General features: G+C 37.0%; 1 protein-coding gene across 3 annotated transcripts in view; it reads right to left on the bottom strand.

Annotated features, from left to right (window-relative positions):
- Positions 1–16,289, bottom strand: part of brf1b (BRF1 RNA polymerase III transcription initiation factor subunit b) — a 79,915-nt gene that overhangs the window by 19,428 nt on the left and 44,198 nt on the right. Inside the window, exons 13-17 of one of the 3 annotated variants that reach the window (XR_007926789.1) lie at positions 7,363–7,427; positions 7,056–7,137; positions 6,607–6,659; positions 5,201–5,472; positions 244–379 (exon numbers count right to left, since the gene is read on the bottom strand). Coding sequence is in view for 2 of the 3 variants with exons in the window: in XM_051874782.1 (XP_051730742.1) it covers positions 5,098–5,107; positions 5,201–5,472; positions 6,607–6,659; positions 7,056–7,137; positions 7,363–7,427 (482 nt within the window). In the remaining variant the exon portion in view is untranslated. Of the gene's footprint in view, positions 1–243; positions 380–4,534; positions 5,108–5,200; positions 5,473–6,606; positions 6,660–7,055; positions 7,138–7,362; positions 7,428–16,289 lie in introns of those variants that run through there. The other 2 variants (XM_051874782.1, XM_051874781.1) reach the window with 2 other exon arrangements.

The following is a 16,289-nucleotide window of genomic DNA, read 5'->3' as shown; positions in this document are numbered from 1 at the left end:
AACAGTGTGTGGGAGTGAGAACGCCCTGAACCGATCACACATGAAGAATTTGACATGCTGCAAAGCCTCCACGGAGCAAGTAGCAATTTTCTTCTCATCAAAGGGGCCGCTGCTTAGGAACAGCTTTCGCCCAAAACCTGTAGCGCTTTGTGTACGACAAAGCGATCAAAACCTTGCAGTGGCAAGGAAAGTGCACAGGAGGATCTATCACCTGCAATCATAATAACATCTGTACATGCATACCTGCTCCATGCCACCAGGAGAGAAAAAAAGTTTCCATTAACGACTTCAAGTCAGTCAGGGAAGATGAGTGGGAGAAGACTCCTGCTGACACAGCTTGAGAAGTGTGCTGTGACTGTGTCAACCTCCCTCTGTGACTCTAGTGCAGACGGAAAAAAAAAGGTAAGAGAGCTCTCAAGGCTTTCAAGATGGCCTCTCGACATCACCTACAGAACCCTGGCCTTGTAACATCTGCAGAGGTGAGTGACAGGTGTGAAGGAGACTTAGTGCGAGGCCTATATGGCACAACAGGCAAGTTTTGGAAGTAAAAATCTCATTCAGTTCCTCCATATTTTAATTATTTAAATTAAATTGATCAAAAGTTACAGTAAAGACATTAATAATGTTAAAAAACATTTCTATTTCAAATAAATGCTGTTCGTTCAAACTTTCTATTCATCAAAGAATCTGAAAAAATGACGTTGTCCACTAAAATATGAAGCAGCACAACTGTTTTCAACATGAATAACAATAGAAAAAGTTTTTTGAGCAGCAAATCAGCATATTAGAATGATTTCTGGAGGATCATGTGACACTGAAGACAGGAGTAATTATGCAGGAATAAATTCACAGGAATAAATTACATTTTAAAATGTATTCAAATAAAAAAAAGTTATTTTAAATTGTAATAATATATCACAATATTACCGTTTTAAATGTATTTTGATCCAATAAATGCAGATTTGGTGAGCATTTGGTGAGATTTCTTTCAAAAACATCAAAGTAGTGTACTTCTGTAGACGCCAAGAGTCTGTGTGATTTTTTAAAATATTGTAGATAATATTTAAATTCTCTGTGAAGAACTACACTGTCCACAATCCCATAGCAGCGCTTTGAATCGACCAATCAGAGAAGTCGATGTTGCCAAAGAAACGAGAGCCACGCCCATAATTGCAAATGACAATCAAATCAATGTCCAACAAATAACTTAAATATTTACATATACAGTCAAACCAAAAATTATTCAGACACAAGATTTTTTATATTTTTTTACTAGTGGTTGCAGGACACTATAGTTCATTTATGTAAGTGAGGATAGCAAAATAAACTGTGACATATTATACCCAAAATTTCTTCATACAGTGGACTACCAGTAAAACTGATAAAAATTTGCGACCAAAAATGATTCAGACACTTTGACCTGGCCAGGTTTTGCTTAAGTGTTATCGGACATAATTAAGATTAATATTTTCTGACACAGTTTAACTCTGAGGTATTTTTTTACCATTTTTTTTTAAAACTATAGTGAATAAACTGTAATAATGAATGAAATGTTCAAGGTGTCTGAATAAATTTCGGTTTGACTGTACCTGACTATTTATACTATTTATTTCTACTTCAAAAATACCTAATTTTATATTTTCAATAATAAATATGAATAAATCAGTAGTAGTGTATCATTCACAATGCTTCATGGGCAGTAGTTCATTGATACATGAAAGACATCAATTAAAAAATTTAGCTTTCTCTGATTTTCAGAGCTGGGCAGTTTTGTTTATGGCTTTTTTTTTTTAAATCTCTATGAAGACAATGAAGAATGCTAAAAAAGTGTGGTGTCATTGGTGTCAGCATGTTTTGTTACCAAAATTATTACTTAACTACAGCAATTACGAGAAGTTTTGATCTCTAGCATTTGGGTTGTCTTGTAGATCTTTGATCAGCTGAGGATTTCCTTCCATTATTATTGTGATTTCATTATGGCTAGAAAGTTATTTCTAATGACCTTACAAGATTGAATGAAACAATCCAGCTGCTTTGTCTCGACCAAACATGATTCCCATCAGCAGGATGTGGCTCCCTTACTCCCACCACCAGACATCCTCCAGGCTCAGATCTCAACCCACTGATAAATGGCATCCTCAAACAATAGAGCCCTCCATGCTGAGAGACCCAGCCTAAAACCTTTTTCACCAAGCTTAGAGGTCGAGAACCAGGCACAAGATGATCCTTAGAAGTCCTTCCTACTGTCTTCTCTCACTTAGGCCTAAAGTCCAACCACAAGAGATTTTCTGTGACAAAAGTCTTTAGAAAACTACATTGCTTTACTGCTAGATGGTTCGATGCCGGTCCTGGGTCAACGTGACCACGCTAGAAACAAACAAAATGAATCATTCTGCTGATCTAGTTGCTAGGAGGTGGTGAAAGGACCATTGAGACGGACCGAATGACACACTATACAGTCGGTTGCCTTGGTTTCCTGCCCTCTAGAACACAACATGACGGGTTCTAACAGTATGGACATTGATAGCCCACTCTAATAATGAGGGAAAAGCCATACTGCTGGAAGTGGACTAACGTTAGGGTGGAAACAATGACATTTTAGTATGGGAAACTGAGCCGGGTCAAACAGAAAGGGAGGATCTGCAAAACGCATCAGGGCACACAGGCTCATTGGCTATTTCCGGATATGCCTGGCAAAATAAATGAGAGGTGCTGTGAACTTTACTCAGTGTAGGCCTGGTGGAAAGCACATCTCAGGAACAACTCTAACTCATTCCATCTGACCTTAAGCTAACATTTACAAATCAATCTCCACTCACGTTGTCATGGAGCTAAAAACCAGACTGGATCTGGTAGAGAGCAGAAATACGTATACTTTTTTGCTCCCAAGTGCCCAGGGTCGACACTGCTCCTCAAATCGTGAGCCTGATTTCAAAGCGGTAGCTGTTACTGTAAAACGAGGATCAGAAACAGGATCAGGCAGCATGCTGGAGCTGGGAGGTGAAGCGTTCTGTCGGGCTGTCACTTTTTTTGAGGTACGCTGAGAAGAGAGGCATAGACAGGTCATCCCCATGCATCGAGATCAGATTTACACTTCAAAAAGCAAATCCCGGCAGTTTTAAGAACGGTAAGCCTCTACTAAAAGACAAGGGTAGAAAAGGAAGAGGGTTTGAAGAGGTGAAAAAGGAGGAAAGAAATTAAAGAAAAGAAACTGGATGGCAATTATCGTCTTATCTTTCAGGAGGAGCGCTTCTCCGTTGCTGTTAGTTTGGAGGTCGTGCAGAGGTTTAATCTGGCAGCTGGTGTTTGAGGCTGGTAAAGGGGGATGGAAGTCTGGGAGCTACTAAAGGCAGTGAAGAAGTGTAACAACAGCATTTTTATGCAAGCAAATAGATCTGTGTCTATTCAGCCCCAAAAATAACTTCTTAAGATAACCCAAAATATCTTCGAAGAATTGTGCTTTGATCAGCTGGAGTGAGAGTTCTGTGACAGAGAGCACTGCATGCATTTTGAATGCTAAGCAATTGGGCAATTTTAGGCATTTACTTCTGCACACTTAGTAAATCCAAAAGAGAAAAGGGGCTACTGGCTCTTTTGAACCATTATGTTTCTAAAAGTACTGCGTGAAATATCTTAGACAGTTGCTACTTGCAAGTCGCGGCAACACAACTGAAAACTCTTTGCGCTCCCACAGCAGCTCATTACAAAGGTTCCCATGATTCAACAGGAGTGGGAACAAACTCTCTCAACTGGAGCTGGAACTAAATTCAAGTTTATCGTCCAATTTGGTCCACAGTGTCATCAGACTATGATGATTTAATATTTTTACACTGGCCTCTGCTGGTTCGGCCAGCTTATGTGGTGAACAACAGTTCAAGCAAGGTAAGTTAACTTACATCATGCCTTGCAACAACAGGGGATTTTCATGAATAATTCTTTGTATTAAATTAACAAATAAAGTAAATAAAAAAATGACTTATAAATATAAGTGCCCTGTGGTCAATGCTGTTCTGTTGAACTTTCTACTCATCAAAGAATCCTGTCTGTCAACAGTTTCAAAAAAATATTAAGCACAACTGTTTTTAACATTGAGAATAATAAGAAATGTTTCTTGAGCACCAAATCAACATATTGGAAAGATTTCTGAACAATCCTGTGACTGGAGTAATGATGCTGAAAATTCAGCTCTGTCATCAGAAGAATAAATTACATTTTAAAATATATTAAAACAGAAAACAGTTATTTTAAATTGTAATAACTTTTTTACAATTATCAAATAAATGTAGCCTTGGTAAGCATAAGAAACTTCTTCTTCAAAAAAAAACAAACTCTTACCGACCCCAAACTTTTTAAAGGTAGCGTAACAAAAATAATAATCATTTTAAAAAAAATATATTGCATTCCCACCAGACAAAGCAAATGATAACACTAGCACACTAGCCAGCTATGTTTTTATATCTTCAGGATATCCATTATATTTATATTTTAAAAATCTCAAATTTAATTAAACTAATGTGAAAGTTTGTTTCAAACACGTTCGTGAATATAAGATTGAAAATAAAGGGGTCAGTAAATTGTCTTTTCGAGGCTTCAGGATATGAGATCTCCGACAGCGTTCGTATGTCTGATTCATCATCATCTCACCATTCAGTATGAAATTAGTAATTATCATTAACGAAATGGACTGGAGGAAAGACATCACACAATGAGAAATTATCTTTCAATGCCAAAGTGTAGAAGTCATGATCTTGCGCTCCGTCTGTCGTATATTCATTACTTTTCTCACAGGGACGTTTGGAGCCCTGGAGGACTATTAATTGGAGAAGGGGCAGGCTCCCAGCATGCACTACAGGGTGCCAGGTGATGGCAGACAGACAGTCCTGGCACTGAATTGATGACAAGCTTTCTCCTGGTGGAAATGACTGTGAAGGTCAGCCAAAGGAGCAAAGCAAAGACAAAATGTTGGAGGCCGACAAGAAGAAAAATGTAGTCCTCCAAGGGCAAGGGAACAGCCTTTTTGATCATGTCCTTTGTCTGAGGAACAAAAGAGGCTTTTTACCACTTGGAGTGGGTCCCCGTTACTACATAAAGACAGACTTAGTGGTTTCTGGTAGAGAAAAAGTTGCAAAGCGCAGTGTGAGCCAACAGTAACGAAGTTAAAAAAAACAAACAACAGATTCACTATTCATTAATTTCTCACCTCTTGCCCATGAGGCTCGCGGGTTTAGCGAGCCCAAGATTGCTCTTGTTTAGCTGCTTCTTGCGGCGGGTCAACTTCTTGCGTCCGGAGCCACCGGCGGGCACGTCTTCAGCTTGCTGGGTGGTGTTGCTCCCGCTGCCCTTGCTGTTGAGGTCCCACAAAACATCATAATTGATCTTACTGGAGATCTTTTTCTGCTCCAGCATCTTCTCTATGGCCTCTCCCGCAGTGCTGGCCAGGATCGGTTCTCGCTTCTTGGACGGCTTCTTTGGCTAGACAAATTGGGATAAAAGTTGTTTACAGTGAAAAACAAACATTGGAGTCAGTGCTTAGATGGCTCTAATTCATAGCGAAGAGTCCTTTGACTTTCTAAAACGGTTTCTGAAGGCTAAAAAGCATGCTGTTCATTTATTAAAGGATTAGCTCACTTTGAAATGAAAATTAGCCCAAGCTTTACTCACCCTCAAGCCATCCTAGGTGTATATGACTTTCTTCTTTCTGATGAACATAATCACAGAAATATTAATAAATATCCTGACGCATCCAAGCTTTATAATGGCAGTGATAGGGTTCAATGAATATGTGCTTCCATCCACATCCATCCATCATAAATCTGTGCTCCACACGGCTCCGGAGGGTTAATAAAGGCCTTCTGAAGCGAAACGATGCGTTTGTGTAAAAAAAATATCCATATTTAACAAGTTATGAAGTAAAATATCTCGCTTTCGCACGAGCCGCACTGCCATTATAAAGCTCGGATGTGTCAGGATATTTATTAATATTTCTGTGATTATGTTCATCAGAAAGAAGAAAGTCATACACACCTAGGATGGATTGAGGGTGACTAAAGCTTGGGCTCATTTTCATTTCAAAGTGAACTAATCCTTTAAGTGAGCATTTCTATCTTTTTGGGGCATCTGGGTATCATTTAAACAGTGCATTTTCTCCATTGGGCCTTGATATAATGATGTCAGACTAACAGCTGTCAACATTAAGGTGACAGAATCCCATTAGTAGTCTGGAAAAGCAATCAAGCCCATCTGATCTGGTCACCCCTGACCATGTTCCTCTTGTACCAAAGTGTAACAAGTCTCTTCACAGTCAGCAAGTGGACTACTGTATCTGAAATTGCTATCAGGCTCAAGGCACCTAATTAGAGGTGCAGAGCAGGGCCAGCTAATCCAACCCCAACTGGGAGTCACGGTGCAGATGTCAGAGCAGACAGGTTAAGGAGAGGCCACACTGAGAGCGTGGGGTGAAACCAGAGGAGCAACAGAAGTTAAAATGGAAAGTATGTGGTCTCCTAGGATCCATAGCTGCTGAGTTTCTGAAGACCCTGGAATGGGAGAGAAGCCCATGTCGACAAAAGCATGAGCCAGACACACACACACTCATGACTTACTCACCTTCTCCTTATAGGTCCCCTGTTCCTTCTCTTTAGCTATTCTTTCTTCTTTTTCTGAAAAAATATAACCAAATGAGAACACAATGGCTTTATCAAATGGAGTGTTTTTAGAGTAGACACAAAAAGCAATACAAAAATGTTGAGAAGATTAACTTCAGAAGGTCAATCTTTTAGTTATCACAGGTATTTTTCATTTACGTATTTTCAAAAATCAAGACTAATCTCACAAGGTTCAATCGTGGGATGAAACTGCAGGAAGTAGTTCACTGTGCTAATTGAGGATTTAAAAAAAAAATAAAAAATCCTTCCTTTCACTGACTTTTTTTATCTCTGTGGTTGAGCAGTCCCTTAGTTTGACACATGCTTCTGACGTCAAATCGGGTGTATGAATATATGTATTGTGTTAATAAATGCACAGGTATTAAGCTCTTCTTCTCCTTTTTTGCTTACCTTTTTGTTCCCTCAAATACTCCTCATTTTGCTTCATCCACAGCTCTGTCTTTGCCTCGACCTCTATCTCATTCAGAATGTACTGTAGAGAAGATAACAGGGCTATGCTGATAAGTAATGCTAAGAGGTGATAATTTGTGAATCTGGGATGCAGGACATTAGACAGTTTTTTGAGCTTCACATGACATTTAGTGAGTTTTATGTCTTATTATCTTTCACAGTTTTGCTTCTCAAGTAAATTTTTCTCTCTCTTTAATACTGTTACTAGAAAACAAGACATAAATCCATAAAGCCATTAATAACATACCTTTTCAATTTCATCTTCATCAATCCCATCTAGATCTAGTTCCCCATTATTTGATTTATCTTCCACTGCAGAAAGACAAAGATACACACATTAATAAAATGAGAAAAACATGATGAGGAGTCTAATGGATGTGACACAGTCAGTGTTGGGCACGTTACTTTAAAAAAGTAATTAGTTATAGTTACTTCTCACAAATAGTAACTGAGTTAGTAACTGAGTTACATCATTATAAAAGTAACTAATTACCAGGGAAAGTAACTATTGCGTTACTTAAAAAAAAAAAAAAAACAAAAAAAAAAAAAAAATTCTAATTCAAATATGTCAAATAACTTGGATGCCCCATATTAAATATAAGTCTAAAAATAAATTATGCTTGATCGACTCGTGACTCATGATCCGCTCTTGCTCACGACATGAAATTTCTCTGTACTGTACTACGTGTTGGTAGCGTTAAAGAAAACATAGTTAATATTTATGTTTAAATAGGCCTATGTTATTGTTTTAATTTGATTATGAAAAGTGAACAGCATGAGTAAGATAGAATACATCATAAGATGCGCAATATATCGGGAGACATGGAGTGGGTCAGACATGATTTTGACCACTTCATTAAGTTTTGTTTTGTAGAAAGCCTTTCTTTAAAGTGAATTTTGTTTTGTAAAAATTGTATCTTAATTTTAATCAATGTTTCATCAACCAATTGCCTGGATTTAATAAATAAGAAGCAAATATAGAAGACAATATAATCATGACATGGAGGCGCCGGCGCGATCACTTGCACGTGAACTGGAGTGCGTCTTATAGGCTAAATGAAACTCAGCGGCTGCTTGCCTCACAGACATGAGAAATATATCTATAGAAAGCTTGGAATGTCTACTTTTAAACGAAATAATTCAAAACAAAAAGAAATAGGCTACTCTCTGATTATGTAATCCGAATGAAATGTGCATTCTCTCTAAGCGCGTCCATACGGAGATGATGAGAGTCAGCAATGTCAACTTCATCTTTGCTGCCAACACTGATTCAGAAAACATTACTTTATTAATATACAATTAAAATGTCTCCTTGCTGTTTTGGTCACATTCGTAATCATTACTTTTGCCGGTTCTTTATGACAAGCTTTACGTTTGAGTGCTATATAGCCTACATTAAACGCTCATTATTATGGTTTATTCTCTCCAGTATTTAAGAAATTAATTAATATAAATATGATTAGTCAACTAATGGTTTAAATGAACAACTACTAGTCGACTAGAAAAAAATTATTTCACATATTTTCGATCCAGCATGTCACAAAGGGTATTCTGGTTTGAGCTTGTGCTCCGCTCGCATGCTCTGACACACAAGTCAAGTCAAGTCACCTTTATTTATATAGCGCTTTTTACAATGTAGATTGTGTCAAAGCAGCTTTACATTGATAACTGGTACATTATTTGGCTGCACAGCAGCTCTTAAAAGAATAGTGTCAATGCAGGCAGATCAAAGCACTGTTGAATATCAAATGTCAAGTCAAATGTCAAGTGTCCCCAACTAAGCAAGCCAAAGGCGACAGCGGCAACACACACACACACACACACACACACACACACACACACACACACACACACACACACACACACACACACACACACAGAGCATCGTACATTATTAACAGTTTAAAATTATATTTGTGTATGACTAACCTATACTTTTTTTTTTTTTTTTACAACAAACGCTTTGCAGTTCTATCATCTCTAGTCACACACCAATAATCATCAGTTAGCCTGTGTCCCACCCCAACACACACACCAGAGAAAAAACTTTGCAGGTCCTATGGCTGAGAGAGAACCTACTCGGATGAAAACCGCTTCAGTGAGCTCAATTTTAGTAACGCTGAATTTTTTTTGTCAGTAACGGTAACGGCGATGTAATGGGGGAAAAAGTTATTCATTTGATTACACGTTACTGAAAAAAGTAATGCTTTTAGTAACGCCGTTTATTTATAATGCCGTTATTCCCATCACTGGGCACAGTGTTTACCACTAGACAGAATGCAAGATATTCAGGTGACTTTCTATTTCAGAATTTCAGAATGAAACTGAAAAAGCTTGACTGGAATCAATAGCTGTCAGAGATTGTACACTATGCAGGAAGTACTTTGGTGGCATTCTCTCAATAATGCATGCATTGCCAGCTCTTTGTTGTGTAATTGCCATTAATAGGCTTAGCAGTGATGCAAAAGGATTTTGTGTGTTCCTCAAATACTTTCAAAATCATCTTGAAATCCACAGTGTCACATTTATTAATCCCTAAATTAAAATCTCATACTGAGGCAAATATGAACAGCAATGTTACTGTATGCTAATACAATGCCCTCAGGTTCACATAAATGTGTGTTATAAACACCACCTGAATACAATTAGCATGTGTCTGTAGGAAAATTTTAATATAAATGAGATCAGGGCAAGAAGAGGGAGCTGTAAATAGACATGATGAAAGAAAACAATCACAAAATAAAGCAGCATCTCTGCCTGTAAATGGGAATCTAATGGGTATAAAATTAAAAACATGTGAACTTTTGGAATGCAATAATCAATAGTGTTTACTCATGATGGATCAAGTATAAACATCTAAATAACATAAAAGAAACACTCTGAATTCCATTTGTATTCAGTTTTGTGTGATCTATCCAAGTTAACCTTTACTTTTAAAACTTTTAAAAACCTAAGCAAGGATTAAAGCAAACAGTGACACAAGCAAAACTTTCTTTGTGACTTATTTTCATATGACAAAAATGCTTTTTCCAAATATGAAGAGCTGCAAAAGTTGGCCTGGGAAAAGTGTGATTGGATTGGTGGAGCCTCGGTGGATCAGAACCAGATGTTCATTAATTGAACATAAAGAGATCTGAACTTTGTCTTTACTGTGGCCATCCAACTCACATTCACACGCTCTGACGTTCTCACAGCAAGACTGGCCAGGGAGAACAGATTTGAATATCTGAACTGAGACAAACGAAAATGGGTCACAATCTGCCCTCATCTCAGACTCTTACACTTGCATGTGTTAGGTTTAAAACACATCACACAACTTCAAAGGCTGTAGTCTCCACTGAAATAGATTCTAACTCCAGTTTGACTCAAACAGTAGTTTTTATTTATTTCTTATTTTATACATATTTATACACTCCAAAAATTGATGCACCTCTTGATGGAAATAACATCACAACATTTATTTCCATCAAGAGGTGCATCAATTTTTGGTCAAGATCTTGTATTGACAATGCAAGAGGTGAGCACTCTGTAAAGTTTCCTCCAGCACATCCCAAAGTCTTTTTAAATGAAATTAAGGTCAGGACTCATGTGTGCAAATTCATGTGTGAAAAAGATTTTTTATGCTCCCTCCCAACCATTCTTTCACAATACGAGCCTGATAAATCTTGACATTGTCATCCTGGAATATGGCCATGATGTGTCTTCCTACATAGTTGTTTAAGAAATGAAAAGCTACACACTCCATCTTTTAGGGTTAAAAGAACCCTAATAGAAATACAACATGCTAGAAACATAATAATCATTGTAATAATGATCCATCCAAAATTTTAAATTAAAATACTTTTTTTTTTTTTGGCCGGGCAGTGTACATCTAAGATTACTTTAATGGTAAAATGTTATTAAAATAGAATGTTAAAATAAAATGAAAACAAATACTGTACATAAAATAAATACATTATTGAAATATACTAAATTTTCCAGATATTTTAATAATATTCTTTAGTATAATGACAATATAAATGCATGTTGTCTTTAAAATATTTATAATTATATTCTCAAATTGGTCTTTATACATAAAAATATGCAGCTGCCTTTACATTTTAGTTTAAAGACCCCTGGTTAAATTTAGTTAAACTATTTACATGCTTCATGAATAACAAGACATCCAGTTTAATAGCACAGACATTTGAAGGTAAATCTATCCTCCCCTTGAACACTGAGGTTTGTTACCAACAGTAATGTAAAGACGCATGTCAAGTATGTGCAACAGGGCTGGGTGCTTTCAAGCAATTGTGTATGTTTGTAGTTGTGTATGGTATGTTTTTTCCTAACAATGTACATGTCACACATTTTCAGTCAAAAGCCAGTGTCTCATATGGATTGTTTGTGGTGGTTCTTACTGCCTTCTCCACACCGTCTACATTACATCCTCTACTATCTCCTACTGCCTGCTCCTCCAACACCTGATTTCAAGGGGGAGGTGAATTCTAAATCTTTAGCAAGACTGTAATTGAATCCAGGTATCTCGTCCATAAGACGGAGATAGGATACTTGCTCAGGCATGGACCAACATGGGCACACTGGTCTAAGAGGGAATTGGGCTTGTTTGCAGGCAGCTTGATGGGGCTGTCACATATCAAACCCAGTGGAGCAAATCACAGCATTTCACCAGAGCAATTGCACAGCCGGCTTGGATAGAAGTGAGAAAGAAAAACAACATGGCATGATCAGGTTTCTGCTCTTTAGAAGGTTGGAGTGTGGCTGATTGGGGTTGGATAGATGATGGTAGCCTCTCGCAAGGAGCTCCGGTTTCGTAGGGGGATGAAAAACGTGAAAGAAGTCACCCAAAGGTCACAGAGGCTAAGCTATGTAACCAGCAGGAAATGGTATACAACTTCAAGTCACTAACTTTTCTATGCTTAAGGTGCGGCCAGTCGGCCACATTAGCAAAATTTCAGTGAAAAAAGGTCCAAGCAAACCAAGCAGCTTTCTGTCGGTCAGCATGGCAAATTAACATAACCAACTTGAACATGAATAAAATCTGCATGGGAAACTTTTTTGCTTGAAATTAGAAAGAAAAGCTGAAAATTGAAGCTGAAGAGGGTTAAAAGAATAGATTAAAACAGCAAAAAATAAATTCTGTTATTATTTACTCATCCTTATGTCTTTCCAAATTTGTGTTACACTGTAAACCCTATCGCTCAAAAGACAAACTTAAATTAAACAAATTAGTTCAGTCAAATTAACTTTTATGAGTATTTAGCACTTTCCTTTTCTTTCAAGTTCACAACACTGATATATTTTAAGTAAACTGATCTATTTCATTGTATTGATTTTTATGACCTTATTTCTTTTAATTTAGATGAACTTAAATTTAACTGAAACTGGGCTGGGATTTCTATTTCCCAGCATGCTTTGCCCATGGCACTCGAAAGGGATATAATGTTTTTGTGCAAGATTAATGTTAAGTGGGAGATTTAGTAGTGAGCAATGTTTTGTTATGCTAATTTAGAAGAGTTTCTGTGGTAAAACTTTACAATAAGGTTCATTAGTTAAACATTAGTTAATGTATTAACTAACATGAACTAACCATGAGCAATACATTTGTTACTGTATTTACTAATCTTCGTTAACTTTAGTTAATGAAAATACAGTTGTTCATTCTTCATGTTAGTTCACAGTGCATTAACGTTAACAAGATTTTAATAATGTATTAGTAAATGTTGAAATTAACATTAACAAAGATTAAAGAATGCTTTATAAGTGTAGTTCATTATTAGTTCATGTTAATTAATGTAGTTAACTAATGTTAACTAATAAACCTTATTTTAAAGTGTTACCGTTTCTGTTAATGTGGGTTTTTGGAGAGTTACCATCATGGTGACAAGTGGTGAATGAGGCTTGGTTTGAGAGTATGTTAAATGCTTTATATTTCTGCACTCATTCAGCAAGTGCTATACCATGCTATTGTTAACAGGTTAGCAAATTAGCAAGTTAACATTTTCTGAATTAGCTTGTTTTAGCTAGCTAAGTTTACACTAATAAAAATGTTCACATTGAGGTTACATGAAAATTTTAGGTTAAATGTATAAATTATTGTACTCAAACATTTCAAGCTAAGAACAATTCAAATGTATGAGTACAAAATAAAATACTTTGAATTTATTAACTTAAAAATATTGAGGCAACTGATCAATTTTTTTTTGAGTTTTGCCAACTTATTCAAGTTTACAGTGTATCTTTTCTGATTAACACATGAAAACTTGTGGACTAAATTTAAAAAAAAGTCATTATTCACTCATAAAACAAATATGACACAATAGTGTTTGTTCATAAGACACATGAGATACAATGATTTGATATTACTGACATCCAACCTGTGGCACCATAAGGTTCAGAAAACTTGGATTTTCTCTATTTTTGAGATTTGTCATTTTGGAACTCACTCACAAAAAAGCTCTGTGAAGATTCTTTAAAATTCAGAATAATAACAGGGTTAGTAACAACATGGAGGTGAGTAAATGACGGCAGACTATATATATATATATATATATATATTTTTTTTTTTTTTTTTTTTTTTTTTTTTTTTTTTTTTTTTTTTTGTGCAAACTGTCCCTTTGGCTTCTTCAAAAACTTGGCGTGATGGTTGTGTGATGATATGAAGAATGCAAAACAAGATTAAATGCTCATAATGCAGTATGCTCCAACATATTTCAATGAGAAATGAGCCTCTAATCCGAGCATGCACTTGACTGAACCTAATCCAGATTACATAATGAATCATGTGAATCATTATGCAAATAAACAGATCAGCTTGATGCTCCGCTTTGAAATGCCACAGAGATAAATGAATATTGGGAGCAAAATTCGCATTTTGAGACTGAGAGAATGAATGTTTGTAGATATTTATTTTACAAGCCATTATATTTTAAACTACAACTTCATTTAATCAATTTCTAGATCAATTGGTGTTATATTTTGAAAATGAATTATTAGATTTCTCATAATGTCAACAATAGAAGTCCCTGTTCTGAAGATCCAGTGAGATTATGTAAACTAGCTTCTTTTGCTGAATGCTTGAAAAAGAATCGAAAGAGCTTGCGGATTGAGAGTGTTTCACGCTCATACAAACAAAAAGGAGGACAAGGTGGAAAAAAAAACCTCTTGCAATATGGCACGATAACCTCTAAGGGCCTTTTCCAACCTCACCACCTGCTCTCACTGTCTGTGCTGTGGGCAAACAGGCCAAGGAGCGAAGAATAAATGTGTGTGTGTGTGTGTGTATTCTTGTCTTCAGGTCAGCTACAGTAGGCAGCTACAGTATCTTTCAGATCAAACTAGCTATCTGCCCTAACACATTGACATTCTACACATGCAGTTAACTCTAAATGTGTATAGGCTACAAAAGAGCCTTTTGCTCTCCACTATCCCTCAACATGTTTTGATCACGTCAAACACAACCGCTTGAAAGGTTAAATGCTGTATTTGCCTGCAGAAGCTGTGCTTTCCCAATGCGTCATTCAGTGAATGTCCTCCTAGACTAACTGTCATCTCCATCTACACGCAGTCTCCTATTTCTCTCTCTTGTTCCCAGAGCCACTGGCCAATCACTCTGAATCAAGCACAGCTGTCTGACTGCATGCAGGCCATTAGATCGATATTTTACACATGCGAGCAGCAATGGCATTAACAACAGAGAGAGGGAAGGGACAACGCTCAGAGCGCACTGGACCATGAGGCAGCATCACCATAGCCGAGGCTCAGTGCATAACAGTAAATGCAATGCAGCAATGCAGTATGGGAGGAGTTGCAAGCAGGTGTAATCAATCAGTGTCCCAGCTGCAGGAAACTCATGCCATGCCCCCCTCAATACATACAGGAAGAGAATTTCACTTTTTTTACCACTGGAATAGAAGCTTGAACCTGAAAGCTTTAGGCGCCGTTCATACAGGATGTGTTCTTGCATCCGTCTGTGCCGTTTTTAATTGTTTTCTGTGTAAAGATACACTAACCCCCAGTTTCACAGACAAGGTTTAAGCTAGTCCTAGCCTAAAATGTATGTTTGAGCTGTTTGAACTGAAAGCAGCTTGCACTGACATATCTTAAAATATCAGTGCCATTGTTTTGGATCAGGATGCACACCAGTAATGTTTTTTTCTAGGGTACATCTATAAAAGCTACTTAAATGCCCTAATTGACCGTTCTCAAAGACCCGCCCCCTTTAGTTACTGTTGCTATGTCCGACGAGCCATGCCGCTCTCATGTTCTCACGCAGTGAAAAATACATCGCGGAGCAAAGGGATACTAACAATGTGTCGACAGACAAGACAGTGCAGGTTACTTTTGATATAAATACAGTCTCAAACTTAATACCATTTTGTAGCTCTTTAATGTGTCGTGACAGATTGCTGTAGCACCTCAGTTCAAGCGGCTCGTGAACCGATCATCTCTTCCTACTCGTTAATTTATAGCATCAAATAAACATGAATGAACATCAGAAGGAATGTTGTTTCAACCGCCTAGACAGCGCCTCATAGAAAGACATCAGTACACACCATTTTTCAAGTTCAAGTCCACCAACGTTAATCTACTAAGTCCCCTGACTGCTTTGTCGGACATAACGGCGGATTCGGCTTTATGATTGGTTAGATCGCCTGTCAATCAAATTCCTAGTGAAGCGTCAATTGAACTAAGGCCTAATCCTGGCTTAGTCTAAGCCCTGTCTGTAAAACCGGGCCTATATGGACATTTTTGAGTGTTACAATGCATGTCATATGTTTAGCTAAGTTCAAAGTTTTTCATTTAATATTTATATTTTATTTAAATTAATGAAATTTAAATGAACAATTTTTTATATATTTAGTTAACAACACTGCGGCAAAGGTAAGCTAAATATAAAAATAGTGGAAATGTGCACAAGAAAATATCAATAATGACAGGATGGAAAAAATAAAAATAATACTGGCTGATAACCACTATGGTACCGATATATTGTGCATGCCTATTAAGAACGTATCCTCTGTGAACCCCCCATTATAAGTCTACAAGGGGCTAAGGAAACTTTTTTCACTTATATATAGAGAAGAAAAGAAATGGTGGACGGGATTAGAAAATGTCAAAAACTGGATACACACATGAGCAACACAGGTCAATGTATTAGAGCATGTGTGCTAC

Source organism: Ctenopharyngodon idella, chromosome 20 (genome assembly GCF_019924925.1).
Source record: "Ctenopharyngodon idella isolate HZGC_01 chromosome 20, HZGC01, whole genome shotgun sequence".
NCBI lineage: Eukaryota > Metazoa > Chordata > Actinopteri > Cypriniformes > Xenocyprididae > Ctenopharyngodon > Ctenopharyngodon idella.
The sequence above is the reverse complement of the archived record's forward strand: the minus strand, read 5'-3'. Positions and strand labels throughout refer to the sequence as shown.